At 45.8% G+C, this 14962-nt stretch overlaps 2 protein-coding genes across 4 annotated transcripts in view; one reads left to right on the forward strand and one right to left on the reverse strand.

The window, feature by feature from the left end:
- Invadolysin (leishmanolysin-like peptidase, invadolysin) overlaps positions 1 to 14962 on the reverse strand; it is a 1079802-nt gene that overhangs the window by 148114 nt on the left and 916726 nt on the right. The window lies entirely within an intron of this gene.
- Positions 6673 to 8416, forward strand: LOC117610574 (uncharacterized). Its single transcript, XM_034338141.2, has 2 exons — positions 6673 to 7081; positions 8021 to 8416. The coding sequence occupies exons 1-2, from the start codon at positions 6773 to 6775 to the stop codon at positions 8414 to 8416; spliced, it is 705 nt and encodes a 234-aa protein (XP_034194032.2). The 5' UTR covers positions 6673 to 6772.

Genomic DNA, 14962 nt, shown 5'->3' on the forward strand with positions numbered 1-14962 from the left:
AAATCAATTGTATCACATTATATAATCACAATGATTGTTCTTTATACTATCTCTTCGCTCTCCTTCTTCTCACTTTCTCCCCTTGTTAACTCGGTCAGCTCCTGGTCCCCTCTTCTACTTCTACGTCTTCTGCTCTTCTCCCCTTTATCTTTTTCATCCATGTTTCTCCCTCTTGCTCTTCACCGAGTAGTTCTTCTACCTTTTCCTGCCATCCTTCACTCATCTCCTCGTTTCTTCTACAGCCTTTCCAGACGTGTTCCCAGGTCTCCCTTTCCCACCCGCAAACTCTACATCTTCTTTTCTCTTCTTTCTCCCAGTACTTGGCCTTGTTTACCTCGTTCCCCAGCCTGAATCTGGCAATTCTTCTCCATCTTTTCTGTTTCCGTCCTTCTTCCAGATACCTCGGGGTTCCGGGTTTCTTGATGACCTTGTACCATTTGTTATACTTGGAGTCCCTTATCTTTTGCCATCTCTCTCTTTCCTGAAGCTGCACATCTGCTTCTTCGAAAGTCTCATAGCCCATTTCCCCATTTCTTCTTCTCCCTTCCAGGACTGCCATCTCTGTACCTCTTTCTGTAGCCCTTTCTCTATACCTTTTCTCTCCTTACCTACCTGTTTATCAGATAATTCATCACATATATATTGTCCGTTGTGCCCATCCCCTTTCTGAAGCCCGTCTGGTTAGCAGGTATCATTTCCTATCCCTCCATCTCCTCCCTCAATCTTTCCGTCAGGACTGCTGCATATATTTTGTATAACGTGGGCATCAACGTCACCCCTCTGTAGTCGTTGGTCTGCTTTCCTTCTGGCCATCCCTCTCCCTTCCAGACTCTGTTACAAGTCTCCCATACCCACTCCGTTACCTCCGGGCCTCCGTATTTCCACACCTCGTTCGGTATTCCATCCCCTCCCACCGCTTTTCCGTCCTTTAGTTTGACTTTCGCTTTTCTAATCTCCTCCCTACTAATTTCTTCTTCCTCGTCACTCTCTACTTCTCTTTCTCTTTCTCCTCCCAGGACCACTTTTTCTTCCGTCCCTCCCAGGAGGTGCATAAAGTGGTTTTTCCATTCCTCTTCCTTAATGCTCGTCGTGATCCTTCCTCTCTTTTTCCTTTCCGTGTTTATTATCCTCCATACTTCTCTGTCCGTTTTCGCATTTTCCGCCTCTTTCACGAATCTCTCATTTTCTTCTTTCTTTTTAACTTCGTGCAACCTGCTGTATTCCTTTTTTGCCTTTTTGTAGCTTTCTTTTTCCTCCTTCCCTTTCCTCCAATCTCTTAGCACCTTTCTCACTTCTTTTTTCCTCTTCCCGCACTCTTCGTCCCACCACCCCTTCTTTCTTTTGCTTTTCTTCTCCTTCTCTCTCCCGCTCTCCATTCCTTTCCTAAATTCCTCCAACATAATTTCCATGTCCTCTTCCAGATTTCCTTTCCTCGGCTTTCTCCAAATTATTCCTTCTCTGAATTTTTCCCTTCCTTGTTCTGTCCAGTTCCCTATTGATATTGCTTTTCTTTTCTCCTCCCTCATTCTATTCTCCTTTTCTCCCCCTTTCAGGGTCACTATTATCGGGTGATGATCTGAGTCTATTTCATCCCCTACTTCCATTCTTCTGATTCTCGTCCTCCTACTAGGAAAAGTCCTTCTACTAGGACGTAATCTATCACCGTGTCCCTTCTGGCCCCAGTGTACGTGTATTCTCCCTCTTCGTCCCCCTCTATGTTCCCGTTTAGCATCATTCAACCCGTCTCCCTCAGGACCGCCAGCAACTCTTTCCCCTCTGCGTTTATCTTCTTGTCCTTAGAACTTTTCTTTTCTTCATCTTCCCCTTCTTCCTCTCCTCCCCCCTTCCTCTCCTGTTCTTGTATTGAAGTCTCCTCCTATTATCGTTGTTCTCTCCCCTCCTACCTTCTCCATCCAATTTCTTAACTCCGCTACACTCCCACGATTTTCCAACTTTCCTCTTCCTCCTTGAATTCCGCTGTCATTATGCCCTCTTACCCCTCCTCTTTTGTGATCCTTCCCTCGTATCCTAGTAAGTCTTTTCTTACTCCCATTATCATTCCTCCCATCGCCCTTCCCTTTCTGTTCCTTCTTTTCGCCAGTTGTGCTTCCTACTTGTACCCTTTTAGCAGCCTGTCTTTCACTTTTTCCCAGCCCTTCTCCTCTAGCCAAGTTCTCCATGATCACTGCCACATCCCATTTCTTTATCGTCTCCCAGAAGTCAGCCTCTTTGGTTCTGACTCTCGCGCAGTTCCAGAACCTTACCACCCACCCCCCTCTTTTTTTCTTCCTCTTCTCCTGTTTGTTTTTGCCCTGCTCTATTGTTCTTGTCCTCAGACCTCCTCCTTTAACCCTTACGCTCCTTCCCCCTCGTTTTGCTGCCCCCCTGCGATAGACCCCGCTCATTCCCCTCCCAGTCTTTTAATGTTTCCCTTTCTTTATCCCATTTCCACCATTTCCCTTCTATTCTAATTTTCCCCTGCTCTACCCATACATATCTTCCTTTGTCTCTTTCCTCCCTAGATATTCTTGTTAGCTTCCACTGTATCCTTCTCTCCTCCCATGTCAGATCTTCCTCTATCCTTTCCGCCCTTCTTTTAAGGGCCTTTTTGTCTTCCATTATTTTACTTTTGAGTTCCGTCGTTTTTATTTTTACTTGGATTCATGCTGACTTCTTTTCCCCCTTCTGCCAGCCCTACCGTTTTCGTCTCCTCTACGGCCTCTTCTATCCCTACTATTTTTAGAATTTCGTCCGCCTTCTCCTTCATCTCTTCTCTTCTTATTTTGAGTCCTCTAATTATTATGTTTTTCTTCTTCTCTTCTCTTTCTTTCCTTTCTTTCTTCTTCTCTTCTCTTTCTTTCCTTTCTTTCTTCTTCTCTTCTCTTTCTTTCCTTTCCCATTTCTTTTCTAGCTCACTTAGCCTTTCTTTCATTTTCTCTTCTCTCGCCTCTTCTTTATTCTTGCCAATTACTTCTTGTATCGTGTTGTTGACTTTTTTGACTTTTTCCTCTAATTCCGTCCACCTCACGTTTTCTATTCCTCCCCTCTCTAGCTCCTCTATCTTTTTCCCCATCGCTCCTATTTTCTTCTCTATTTCTCTCTTCTGTTCTATCCATTTATCTTCTCTTCTTTTCATATCTGCTTTTAGCTCCTCTATCTCTCCCCTTAGGTCCTTCCCTAATATCCTCATATTGTCGTCCACCTTCTCCATTTTCTCTCCCAATTCCCTACCCATTTGTTTTATTAGCTCCTTTATTTCCCCCACTCCCGCTACCACTTCTTTTTTTCTTTCTTCTTTTCCGGAAACCTTCCCGTCAACTTGCTCTTTCTGAATATCCATTTTCTTGACTCGCTCTTCCCCTCTTCATCTTTCGCCTCCACCCCCTCCTCTTCATTTCCTGCATCTCTTTTCCTTTTCCAGATATCGTCTAGGTTCGCCATACTTCCTATGTTCTGCGTTCTCTCCCTTATCAGCACCTCCATGTTCGAGGGTCTGCCTCTTCTTCCCCCTTTTTCTTGCTTCCCTGGGTCTTCCATGCTTTCTCCTCCCTTCTTTTCGACCTTCTCCCCTACCATTGCTCACTCCCTACTCCACGTAACCGTGCTTGACTCTTCCTTGCTGGCTGCTCTTCTCTTTCACTCCCCTTTCTCTCGTCTGCCTTAGGTAACTCTCTCCTCCTCCTTTCCCTTCGCTCCCCGCTTCTTCTTCCTTGTTCACTCCTAACCTCGCACCTTTCCCTTTTCTGTCTCGGCCACTTATACTTCCTTCCTCCTGACCCTCCGCTGCGCTTATTTGCTTCCTGCCCTTTCCCGCCTTTTCCGCCTCCTCTAACACTATTTTTCACCCCCACCAACACCTTATTTCTTCTGATTTTACCAAAAATCACGGAGCATACACTGGACGCGACTACACACAACCGTTACCGCTACCGGTCCCCGAAAACAAAATTATTTATATTAAATTAATATGATTTGTAAATTATTATGAGAATAATAATATGATAATCATAATAATCATAAAATAATAATATGTAACGTGGTGTCACCAGACCCCCCCGTCACAATCGCCGCGCTCTCCCGCCTCCCACTCCTACACATCTTAACCCGTGACAAACCCTTCCCCTCACCTTACCCCTTTTCCCACCCGCCGGTATTGGGCCGATGGAGGCGACGGTAGGACCCCCAACAAGCTACCACCATCAAGAGGAGCCTCGTGGCGGGCGACAGCCCTGCTGCCCCTCCCAAGGAAGAGAGCAACGATGGACCGACTGCCAACGTCCAAATCGCCCGAACAACGGCCGAAAAAGCCCCATCGACCCCGATTACGAGCCCATCGATCATAGATCAATCCTAGAACCCAAGAGATGGCGCAATTTCTCTTACCCCATTCCCTCTCCAAAAATTCCCTACGACGGGCTCGCCGCCGCAATCGCGACGACGAGCCGGCAATTAGCGTTCCGAACGCCTAGCGATTTGAGCGATTTAGAAAAGCGATTAATAGAAGCGATTTGAGATTTGTTGGGAGTAGTGAGATCTACGGATATTGTACGGAAGCGTGAGTGTGTGTGGAATCAGCGCACTGGCGAGTCCCTACGATTACTATCAAATCTGTGAAAATCCTGAGTCTGGTGACGGCAACTTCTCGCCCACGTATTTCTCCGCCCGCGTCCGGTACCCCGCGTTCGCGACTGCCCTTTTCCTCCCTTTGAAATTCCCTTCCGTATTCTTCCCCCGACGCGTAACGTATAGAACTTGCTGTGAACCTTTCCCGACCCTGAAACCTCCTTTCCCAAGACGATCCTCCTTGTGCACTCCCCCGCGAAATTGGTGTGACGGCCGACAGCGGTCAAGCCGCGATTCCTTCCCTTTGTAGAAGTCCTCAAAATTTCCCCCTATTTCTCTCCGGTTTCGGTTGCCACGCGAAAGTGGCTGGCGCCCAACGACATCCCGCGAAATACAGAGTGCACCCACGCAAAATCGGGTCACAAATAATACAATAATACAATAATAATACTGAACTATATACATTAACTAACTGTTATATAATAAATTAATTAAATTAACTGAAAGTATTGGAATTATTTTGGATGTTTACATTTTTTACTAAAATTAATACTTCTTTAGAAAATTGTCCATCTTTTTTTTCCTTTTTAATTCGTAAATTACTTATCACAAGATCCGAAGATAGCAGAAGCATCTGCAACAATGCTTCCATACATTTTGCTCTAGAACACTTCCTTGTATTACATTGTCTATAACATTTTGTGCTTTTATTTATTGCTTCTTGTGCCTCTTCGGATAATTTTCCAATGGGCAATAATGCATTCTTAATCATTTCCGCTCTGTGTATTAAAATTTTATGCACAGTTTGAGGCATATAATACCACGGATATATCTTTATATATAATTTTGCTGTATCTAGACAGTATTTTTCAAATAGATTTTCATCGATTTTTAACCCTGATGATATTGTTCGTAATATTGTGCCGAAACGTCTAATTAATTCCTCATCCACTCCAGTAATGTCTGCTGCCAATGAAAAATTGTAGAAGAATCTTCGTGCGGTATTACCATCATTGCTAGTACCAAATCCTGGTTTTGGTGTATCCACTAACAGACCCATTTCTCTTCGAAATCTTTCTTGAATTAGCTTTTTCCTAGCATCTACCTGCTCTCTGTTACTTTTCTTCACTTGCCAGGTTTTCACTTGTAGTCTGTATGCAATGTGTAAAATGCACTCGAAACATTTAATCCATGCATGCAAACTGGAAATGCCAAATGACAAAGACCACTCCCTCCTTTCTCTTTGGAAAACAAATTCTAAATTGTTCATATATTTTGGACTGTATCCACATGTATAACAATTTTGAAGCGACTCCTTTGTAATATTACTGCAAATTTTGCCATCGTTTATAGTTAGTATCAATTTTGGATGAAATCGAATATCTTGATTTTGTACTTTAATTTTGAAGGGCTCCAATATCTTAATCTGTTCTTCAATTTTTCGAATTTCTTCTGTAACTAATTCGCTTGTTTCCTTTCTGAATATAATTTTAATTGGCCGACAGAATTTAGTTGAAGATGGAATGAGATTATGCCACAAAATAATTTCTTCGTGTACTCCTTGAACATTACTGGTAAAACTTATTTTTAATGGAACTAAAGAAATAATAAAAATTGAATTGTCATCCGCTGTACAATTGTCTGTAAAAACTTGCTTATAAGTACTTTGCCCTGATGCACCATCACAACCCCATTTAAACAATACTGTAATATTTTCTTCTAACTTGGTCGTTTCCCAAAACTCCGATTGGGAAGCAAGTAGCCTCGAAATGGTATGGTTTAACAAAGTCTGAAGCTGTATCTCAGCAATATCTTCGGCAATCAATATATTTTCCTGATAACATTTTTTCTTTCCTTCCAGTAATTTATAGTATTTTGGATATATATTGTAACCGATCGATTAGGCCATCGATACGTCACATAGTATAGGGGCCCGTAGGGCCGGCCTCACTATCATGTCATAGTACGAATCGCGCAAGCGTTAAGCCGCGTCCCCACTGGGTCGACATTTGCCGATTGGCAAAGCCGCTCGGCATTGCCGAGCAAGTATGGACATGCGTTTCGGCTTGGACCGCATGGCCGAACGGCAAATCGTGCCGAAGCCAAGAGTCGGTCTTCGAATCTAGACGCGTGACAGTTAGCTTGTAAAAGTTTTCATATTTTCTAATTCGGAAAAATGACGGAATGGACATAAGAAAAAGTTTTACAGATGATAGAAATGTATCGGAATCGTTCCAACTTATGGGACTGTCGCGATAAAACTTATAAAGACAGAAATAAAAGGCACGATGCATTAACAGAAATAGCGGTGTGTTTCGGAGAATCGAAAGAGGAAATAGATAGGAAAATTAAAAATCTATTAAGCCATTTTTCAAGAGAAGTGAAAAAAGAAGAAAAAAGTTTGAAGTCTGGTGCTGGCACCGATGAAGTGTACAAGTCGAAGTGGTTTGCCTTCAAAAATATGCAGTTTTTGAAGGACAAAAATCGACCACGGAAAACTGTTAATACAGAAGATAGGGTAAGTAATTATACACACGGTTTGCAATAAAATACTATTTTTTTATTATTACAAAATAAACCAGAGAAGTAAAACACGATTAGCATTTTTCATATTGCCAAGGTACGGCTCCTTCTATTGTCGAAAAGTATTCCTTGAACTCCTCCCTTACTTCTTGTGCATCTGTCGAACTTCTACGTGCTACGGTCGGAAAACTTGACAAAGCCGTTTCTGTTAACTCTGCCCTCCAAGCAGCAGGAATAAAATGTCCGTCGTTCGAACACTCACTGTCGAATGTTCCTGGGGGATTATAAATATTCTTTGATGAACTTCGTCTTAAAAAATTATGTAAATATACAGCAGCTAGTACTACTTTGGTTGCTGTATCTGGCTCTAATAACAATGGCTTTCTGAATACTCTAAATACGGAGGATATTATGCCAAAAACGTTCTCAGAAATTCTTCGTGCTCTGCTCAATCGATAATTAAAAATTCTGTTTTTGGATAATTTTGCATGAACCCCCGGATATGGTTTCATGATATTTCGTGTCAGTGGAAAAGCATCATCCCCTAGGAACACAAATGGACTTTCACGTGTCCTTCCCGGGAGAGCACAGTCACCAGGAAGTTTCATTTTTATATTCGTCAGCAATTCATTAAATTTGGAGTTTTGAAATACTCCTCCATCAGAAATTCGCCCTTGGCATCCCACGTTGCAATAAATAAAATTGTAATTTGCATCAACTACAGCAGACAGTACAATGCTGAAAAATCCTTTGTAATTGAAAAACTCTGTGCCACTATTTAGTGGTGCTTGTATAGACACGTGCTTCTCGTCCATTGCTCCCACGCAATTTGGAAAATTCCATTTCTCGTTGTAATCTTTCGTTACAATTTTCCATTCGTCTTCATTCTGAGGTATCTGAAAAAAGACATTATGGAACATTGACTTACTTTCAGGTTAACAATAGTTCAGAGGAGAAAATTTGCAATGATGTTTTTCAAGAAGAATGCAGCACTTCTACAGTTTCCATTGTGGAAGAGCAGTCTGTAGAGAAAACACCTGAAAACGCAACACATGCTCTATCTACAAATAAAATATCAACCAGGAAAAAGAAAGTTGACAACGAGGTGAAGGAAGCGTACAATATAATGAAGGAAATGTATAGAAATAGAAGTCGGAGGGATGAGTACACCCTACTTGGAGAACAAATCGCCATCAAAGTTAGGCAATTACCCAGTGCCCATGCACGAATAATGGTCCAGCATATCATTAATACCACATTATTCGAGGCACAACTGGGAAAATATGACAATCCACCCATTCAATCACACGCATCCACTTCTCATTCTTAATCGATTACACCAACCACGCCATTCTCTTCTTTTGCATGTGATTCACAACTACCAACACCCACACCCATAGAAACATGTACTCTTTCACCAAACAATGATGTAAATACTGTAAATACTGTTAATACTATCTTACACTTGTAACAAAACTGTTTCTTATATTATTACTATTATTATTATTATTATTATTATTATTATTATTATTATTATTATTAGTAGTAGTAGTAGTAGTAGTAGTAGTATTATATTGTATTTTTGCATATCTTAATCATAATACAGGAAATATAATATGAATTATTTAGTAATTTAATCAATATGCAGTATTATGTACTTACTTTTACATGAGACTGTAGTGCATCGATGAGGGCTTCACATACTTCCGGGATAGTTCTTGAAATTACTTGTTTTGAAATTTTAAACAAGTACATGATGGATTGATACGAATCCCCTGACGCTAAAAATCTTAATGTCAGACCAAGACGCTCTTTTACGAGGATTGCTTTTCTAAAATTTGTATCAGTTTTAACAATTTTTGATCCAATTAAAGTTAATAAAGTTTCGAATTCAGTACTGGACATTCTAAAAAAATTTCTAAATCCGCCGTTACATCGATACTCCAGATTAATTAAGTTGGCATCGTCACAAATCAAATCTCTCATAAAATCACTCGCACTATAAATATTTCTGCTTCGTAAACTAGGACGCACCCAAAATTTCCGTTTCTTAACTGTCTTCTTCTTTACAATTACTATAAATGCAGCTGCAGCAATCATCACCTCATCATCACTAAACATTTTGATATACTGATGAAGATGTCCACTTCGGACGAAAAGCGGATGTATACTGCAATGGTATACCGCGGCCTACGATAGGGGGGGGGGGGGGGGGGGGGGTCGTAAATTAAAAGAGTCGGCTCGCTGGTGGTTCAGCACGACTTTTTTTGATGTTTACCGACAACGGACGGTAAAACAATCGGCATGGCGATCGGCTTTTTAACCCAAGTCGACGTTGATTCGGCGCTATCGAGCGGCTTTGCCGCTTCCAGTCACATTTGCCGATTACTAATGCCGACGCAGTGGGGACGCACTTTTTTTACAAATATTACCAAAGCCGTTCGGCAACACCAAGCCGAGCCGATTGCCGAATCTCGACTCAGTGGGGACGCGGCTTTAGACTCTCCTTCGCTGCCGGGAGCACCGAGCGAGGTGCCTGCCGATCTGCAGAACGAACACTTGTCGTCGAGGCTCTAATGCGAACAGACGCATACCGAGCTCAGGTAGAATCAATCGAAAGATTTGCACTCTTCGCAAGCCAACCAGCAGTTACCAGAAATCGTACTCTGGCATCGCTTCTGAGACCACTCCCATGCTCCATGTGCAACCTGAGGCGATTTCCTTCATCAACCGGGTTCATATGAACCCGCACGAATGAGGAAATCGCATAAGCGAGCCGTGTGACGTGAAGAGACTGTCGGTGCCCGCGTATCATTAACCCTTTCGTTACGAGCGCCGGATATAGCCGGCATCCACTCGATGACTTCTGTGTACGAGCGCCGGATATAGCCGGCATCCATTCGATGACCTGTGTGTACGAGCGCCGGATATAGTCGGCATCCATTCGATGACCTGTGTGTACGGGCGCCGGCTGTAGCTGGCGCCAGCGTGATACCGCTCACCCAACGGCCCCGCGATACTTTTATTTCTTTCGTTCGTATGCACGTATCACATCGATAGCACTTGTCACTCTTTAGTTCGTTTTCATTTGTTTTACTCCAAAAATAAGACATGCACTGGGTTCGAAGCAATCGGGACAACAATCACGCTCCACCAATTTCCCGACTCACAGTATGCACAGTTTGCGGAGAAGCTCTCCGTTCAGTGGCGCTACTGCGATGTTGCGGTGCCCCGTTTGGTGCCGTTATTCCAGCGAAGCGGAATGCCGTAACGAAAGGGTTAAAATAGCTTAAAGAAGGAACTCGACTACAGGTTCCCATGTCAATTTCCGAGATCTCGAATATTCGACAGCTTGTTGCGTGTGAATGCTTCTGCGAGCGTACCGTCGTAAGCCTATTTGTAAACGCGACGCGAACGTCAAGGGCATGGTGTTCCGGGATGTCGTAGTTGTTGTCCCCTCACAAACGAGCGTAACGGCCGCGGGTTAAAATTACTTGTGTGTATCCGAAAACAGACGGGAGCAATCCTCGTGGATTAATTGAATAAATAATTTTGTTAATTGTTCCTCGATCAAACTGGGTGTCTCTCAATCATTTCCCCCTGCTATAGATTCCTCGCCAACCCACTGTTAAGGAAAGAGCGCGGTTAGAATATCTACATTGTGGGATTTTGAAAGTTGTGGAATTGAAATATATTGTCTGGTGGTGAATTTATTGTTAACATATAAGGCCAAAGCTTCTTCTATTGTTAGTTTTATGGGTAAACAATTTTCTTCACTCTTTTTGCACATTTGAGGACATTTCTTCACTCTTTTTGCACCTTGCGAAGAAAACGATGAAACGGCTTTTACTATTTCTGCTACATTTTCCTTTGCCGTGTGACCGTAAACTCATTTCAGTAGCAATCTGAAGCTCTTCGTGTTGATAGTTTTTCAACAAATGCTGCATTTTCTTCCGTTTAGACGATTCCGTCACGGATAGTCGATTGACAAGCGATATTAACAAGCAGAGTGTCCGCGAAATCCAAAATTAAATTATTAAGAAAGTTGCAAAAAGTAGTACTTGATTTTTACAAAAACTAAAGAATTGAACCTAAACTACAAGATAATAGTAACAGTTTGACCAACCCGTATCAATTACTATTGTTAAAACATGAAAAACCAAAATACATGCAATTAAAAACTGGCTTCCGTTGAGCGTACCAACTCTGAAAAGTCATCAAATTCTTTCAATCTTTGAATCAGAAAATTGAAGTATGTACGTTCCTGTACAACACCTGTGACACATAAAGTACATAACTATTAATATAACCATTTACGAGAAGGGATAACATCAACCGCGAAATGGTATTTTTAAAGACAATAGAAATGACAGACGTCTGTGTACATATTATTCTACATAAACACTTTTTATAGATGAACAACATCTTAATTAAGAATCATTAGGCATTTCGGAACCTAAAAAAATCAAAAATGTCATAGCAGAAAATGATCAAAATTTTGAGTTTTTCGCGATCAGACGGCTGTTTTAACACACTGTGTGCCGTACGTAATCTAAATAATTACATTATCCTGTAGTGACCTTGAACTTGACCTTGGAGGTTGTTTATAGATTAAATCGAATTTTTGAAATGGAAACCTCCATTTTTTCCGAGTCATTTTGCATAAAAGTGCGTTCTTTTCGAGATAATAGAAGCGTCCTACACTTCTCTAATACCCTGTATAAAATATCCTTACTTTCGGCCTGAAAATCAGACTGCGTATGCGCAGGAGGAACTGAGGCTACGCAATGGCTCTCTTGCTCCCTCGGAGGGTTCCTTGCTTCCTCGCGTGCTCCTCCAGCCGAACCAGAATGCTCACTCGTCACTCTTCCACCAATTCTTAAGCGCTCAATTTTATTTATTCGAATTTAATTCGAATTTTAAAACTTTTATTCCTTGATTTTGATTTTAGCTTTTCTCGTCCCTCAATTACTATAAATCCTAAGTTTGGCTGCCCTAGGGTGGGGGGGCCTTTCGGAAGTAAACCCCAACACGGGGGAGTGGTTTTAGTAGATAGTACGGATACTGGTGGATGGTACGAGTCCCTCACTGCCAGGGCGTCCCTTAGCTGAATAGTGCGAAAGGGGCTACTCCGCGCGTACGTATTTGTATTTCCCTCCGGCAAATAAAAAAAAAGGTGAAGTTAGGTTATGTTAGGTGGGGGGGGAGTGGAAACGGGTCGAGAGTTAGCCGACCCCGCACGCAGGAGGAGACGCTGAAAAGGATGGGGCGGTGGGCCCTCATAAATATGCTCCCCGCATATTTAGGGAGAGCTTCGGCTCCCCCCCATCCCAAGGAAGATGTAGTGGGCCCCGGCCTCCTCCAGGGGGACAGAACGGGGGTAGGGGCTTGCCCCTCTCCCCCATCACAGATAGGCGGCTCCAAGGTGGAGCCGCTGGGCCGTAGGTGGCCTCCAGGGTCGGCGGAGTTGGTTCGTAGGGGCAGGGTCAAAGACTAGACTCTCCCCCGAGATGGTGCGTGTAAATGGCCATGAGTGGAAGGGTACCGGAGTGTTCGTCAGAGGTCGCGGGGTCCTCCCTCAAGCCCAGGGCAGCCTACCGTGGGGGTTTTAGCAGGTAAGAATCCCACTACCCCCCGCCCCTCCCCTGGGGGGGTCTTGTAGAACATTTCCCCCACGAAGAAAAAGGTTACGTGGGGAAGGATATCAGGGTGTGTTTTACCGACCTAATGCAACAGATCCCCCGGAGAGCGGAGTTCGCAACTTCTAGAGGGGTTGGGGTGGCTCCGCCCCCCAAGAAGCAGTGGGTGACTGCTGGGAGGGCCAAGGCCGCCCCCAAGCCGGAGCCCGCCGGCAGGGACCAGCCGGCGCCAAATACCCCGCCCCTCCCTGACGAAGAAGAGGGTTGGCAGGCCGCCGAAATCAGCGGCTGTCACCTTGACTTTGGCCCCAGAGGCTAAGGCCACGTATGCCGAGGTAATAACCACCGCCCGGGAAAGGGTTGATCTTCGTACCATCGGGATTACGGAGATTGGACCCCACCGGGCGGTTACCGGCGTCCTGGTCTTGGAGATTCCGGGCGAAAGCCGGACGGAAAGGGCGGCAGCGTCGGCCGGCCGCCTCCAGGAGATGGTCGGGGGCACCGAGGTCCGGGTGATTCGCCTTGTTAAAGCGGGCAAGATGAGGATTGTGAGACTTGATGACTCGGTATCCCCGGAGGAGGCTGCGGCGGCCTAGGCCGCTGTGGGGGCTTGTTCCCCAGCCGATGTGAAGGTCGGGAGACCAGGATCTCCCCGGCCAGACCGGGGACTGTTTGAGCGAAACGCCCTTTGACGGCGCTCAATAAGATAGCCGCCTCCGGAAGGATCCTAGTGGGCTGAGCCTTTACCAGGGTCAGGGCGCTGCCGGCACGGTCGTTGCAGTGCTACCGCTGCCTTGAAAAAGGCCATGTGAGGCAGCGATGTGTCTGCGAGGTTGATCGGTCCGACCACTGCTACGTCTGCGGCGAGTCATAAGGCCAGCACGTGTAGTGCCATCCCGCGGTGCCCCTTGTGCACAGACTTGGGGCGACCCGCGGGGCACCGGTTGGGGTCAAAGTCGTGTGTCCCCAAATCCCTGAGGCCAGTCAATAAGATGGGTGCTGTTCATGGGGGCGTAGCACCCCCTCAACAGGCGCAGCAGCAGCCAGCCCAGGCTGTTGCGCCTAGTAAGAAGAGGGGTGGCAGGTCCGCCATCCCAAAAGGAGGAAAGGCCGTGGGGGCGGCCCCCGCCAAAAAGCAATGGGGCCCAAAGGGCCCATCCTGCAGGCTAATCCGAACCGCTCGACCAGAGCCCAAGAGCTTCTGGTGCATCATCTGACCTAGTGGAGAATAGGGTTGGCAGTAGCCACGGGGCCGTACAGAGTCCCCGATAGATACGACTGGTTCGGGGACGACGACGGCTCTGTGGCAGTGATTGGTAGCGCCGTTGCTCTGCCTTCTACGCTAATTGAACAGGGGCGATGGTATGCTGCGGTGTTATGGTGCGATGTCGCGGTGGTCCTTCATTGCCCGGCCAGTTTGCCCATCGCGGCATTCGAAGAGTGCTTAGGGCGGGTGGGAGACGTGGTCTCCCGTTGCTACTCCTGGCCGGCACTCATCCTCGGGGATTTCAACACCCATGCTCAATCGCTGGGGTCTCCGAGGGGACTGATGCTAGGGGTGAGGCGGTACTCGAGTGGGCGGCGGAATTCGAGCCCCGGCTGTTGAACCGGGGCTGGGTCAGCACCTGCGTGCGCGCCCAGGGGTGACGATAGTCGACATTTGTTCGCAACTCCCTCGGCCGCGCGCATGGTGCGGTGTTGGAGGGTGGTGGAGGAGGTGGAGTAGCTCAGCGACCTTCGTCACATCCGCCTCGGATTTAACTCCACCACCGACCACCGCCCGCTGAGCTGCCCACCGCCGCGGAGATGGGCTCTGAAAAGGCTTGACAGGGACGCGCTGATGGCCGCAGCCCTCGCTGTGACCTGGCCGGTGCAACTGGCCGGGCCGATCGCGGATACAGGGGAGGAGGTGAAATGGTTCCGGGACGCGACGAAGGCGATATGTGACGTCGCCATGCCTCGGACCAAATGCCTCCCCAGACGGGCCGTTTACTGGTGATCGAGCGAGATCGCCGATATCCGGCATAACTGCAATGTCCCCCGAAGCCAGTGGCAAAGGGCCCGTCGGAGAAGGAACCTCGACCCACCGGGGGAGGAAGAGCTGTACGGATGCTACAGAGTGTTAGTGGTAGCCCTGCAATTGGCCAAATCTCGGGCGTGGCAAGAGCTCTTCGGTTCTCTGAACGACGATCCGTGGGGCGACCTTATAAGTGGGCAATGGGCAAGATAAGACCTTG

This window comes from Osmia lignaria, chromosome 11 (assembly GCF_051020975.1).
Source record: "Osmia lignaria lignaria isolate PbOS001 chromosome 11, iyOsmLign1, whole genome shotgun sequence".
Classification (NCBI taxonomy): Eukaryota; Metazoa; Arthropoda; class Insecta; order Hymenoptera; family Megachilidae; genus Osmia; species Osmia lignaria.

What these genes read in the sequence shown, in the direction of transcription:
- LOC117610574 (XM_034338141.2), top strand. Translation starts at nt 6,773, where the DNA reads ATGATAGAAATGTATCGGAATCGTTCCAACTTATGGGACTGTCGCGAT. An exon ending in CTGTTAATACAGAAGATAGG is followed by an intron (nt 7,082 to 8,020) that starts GTAAGTAATTAT and finishes ACTTACTTTCAG; the next exon opens with GTTAACAATAGTTCAGAGGA.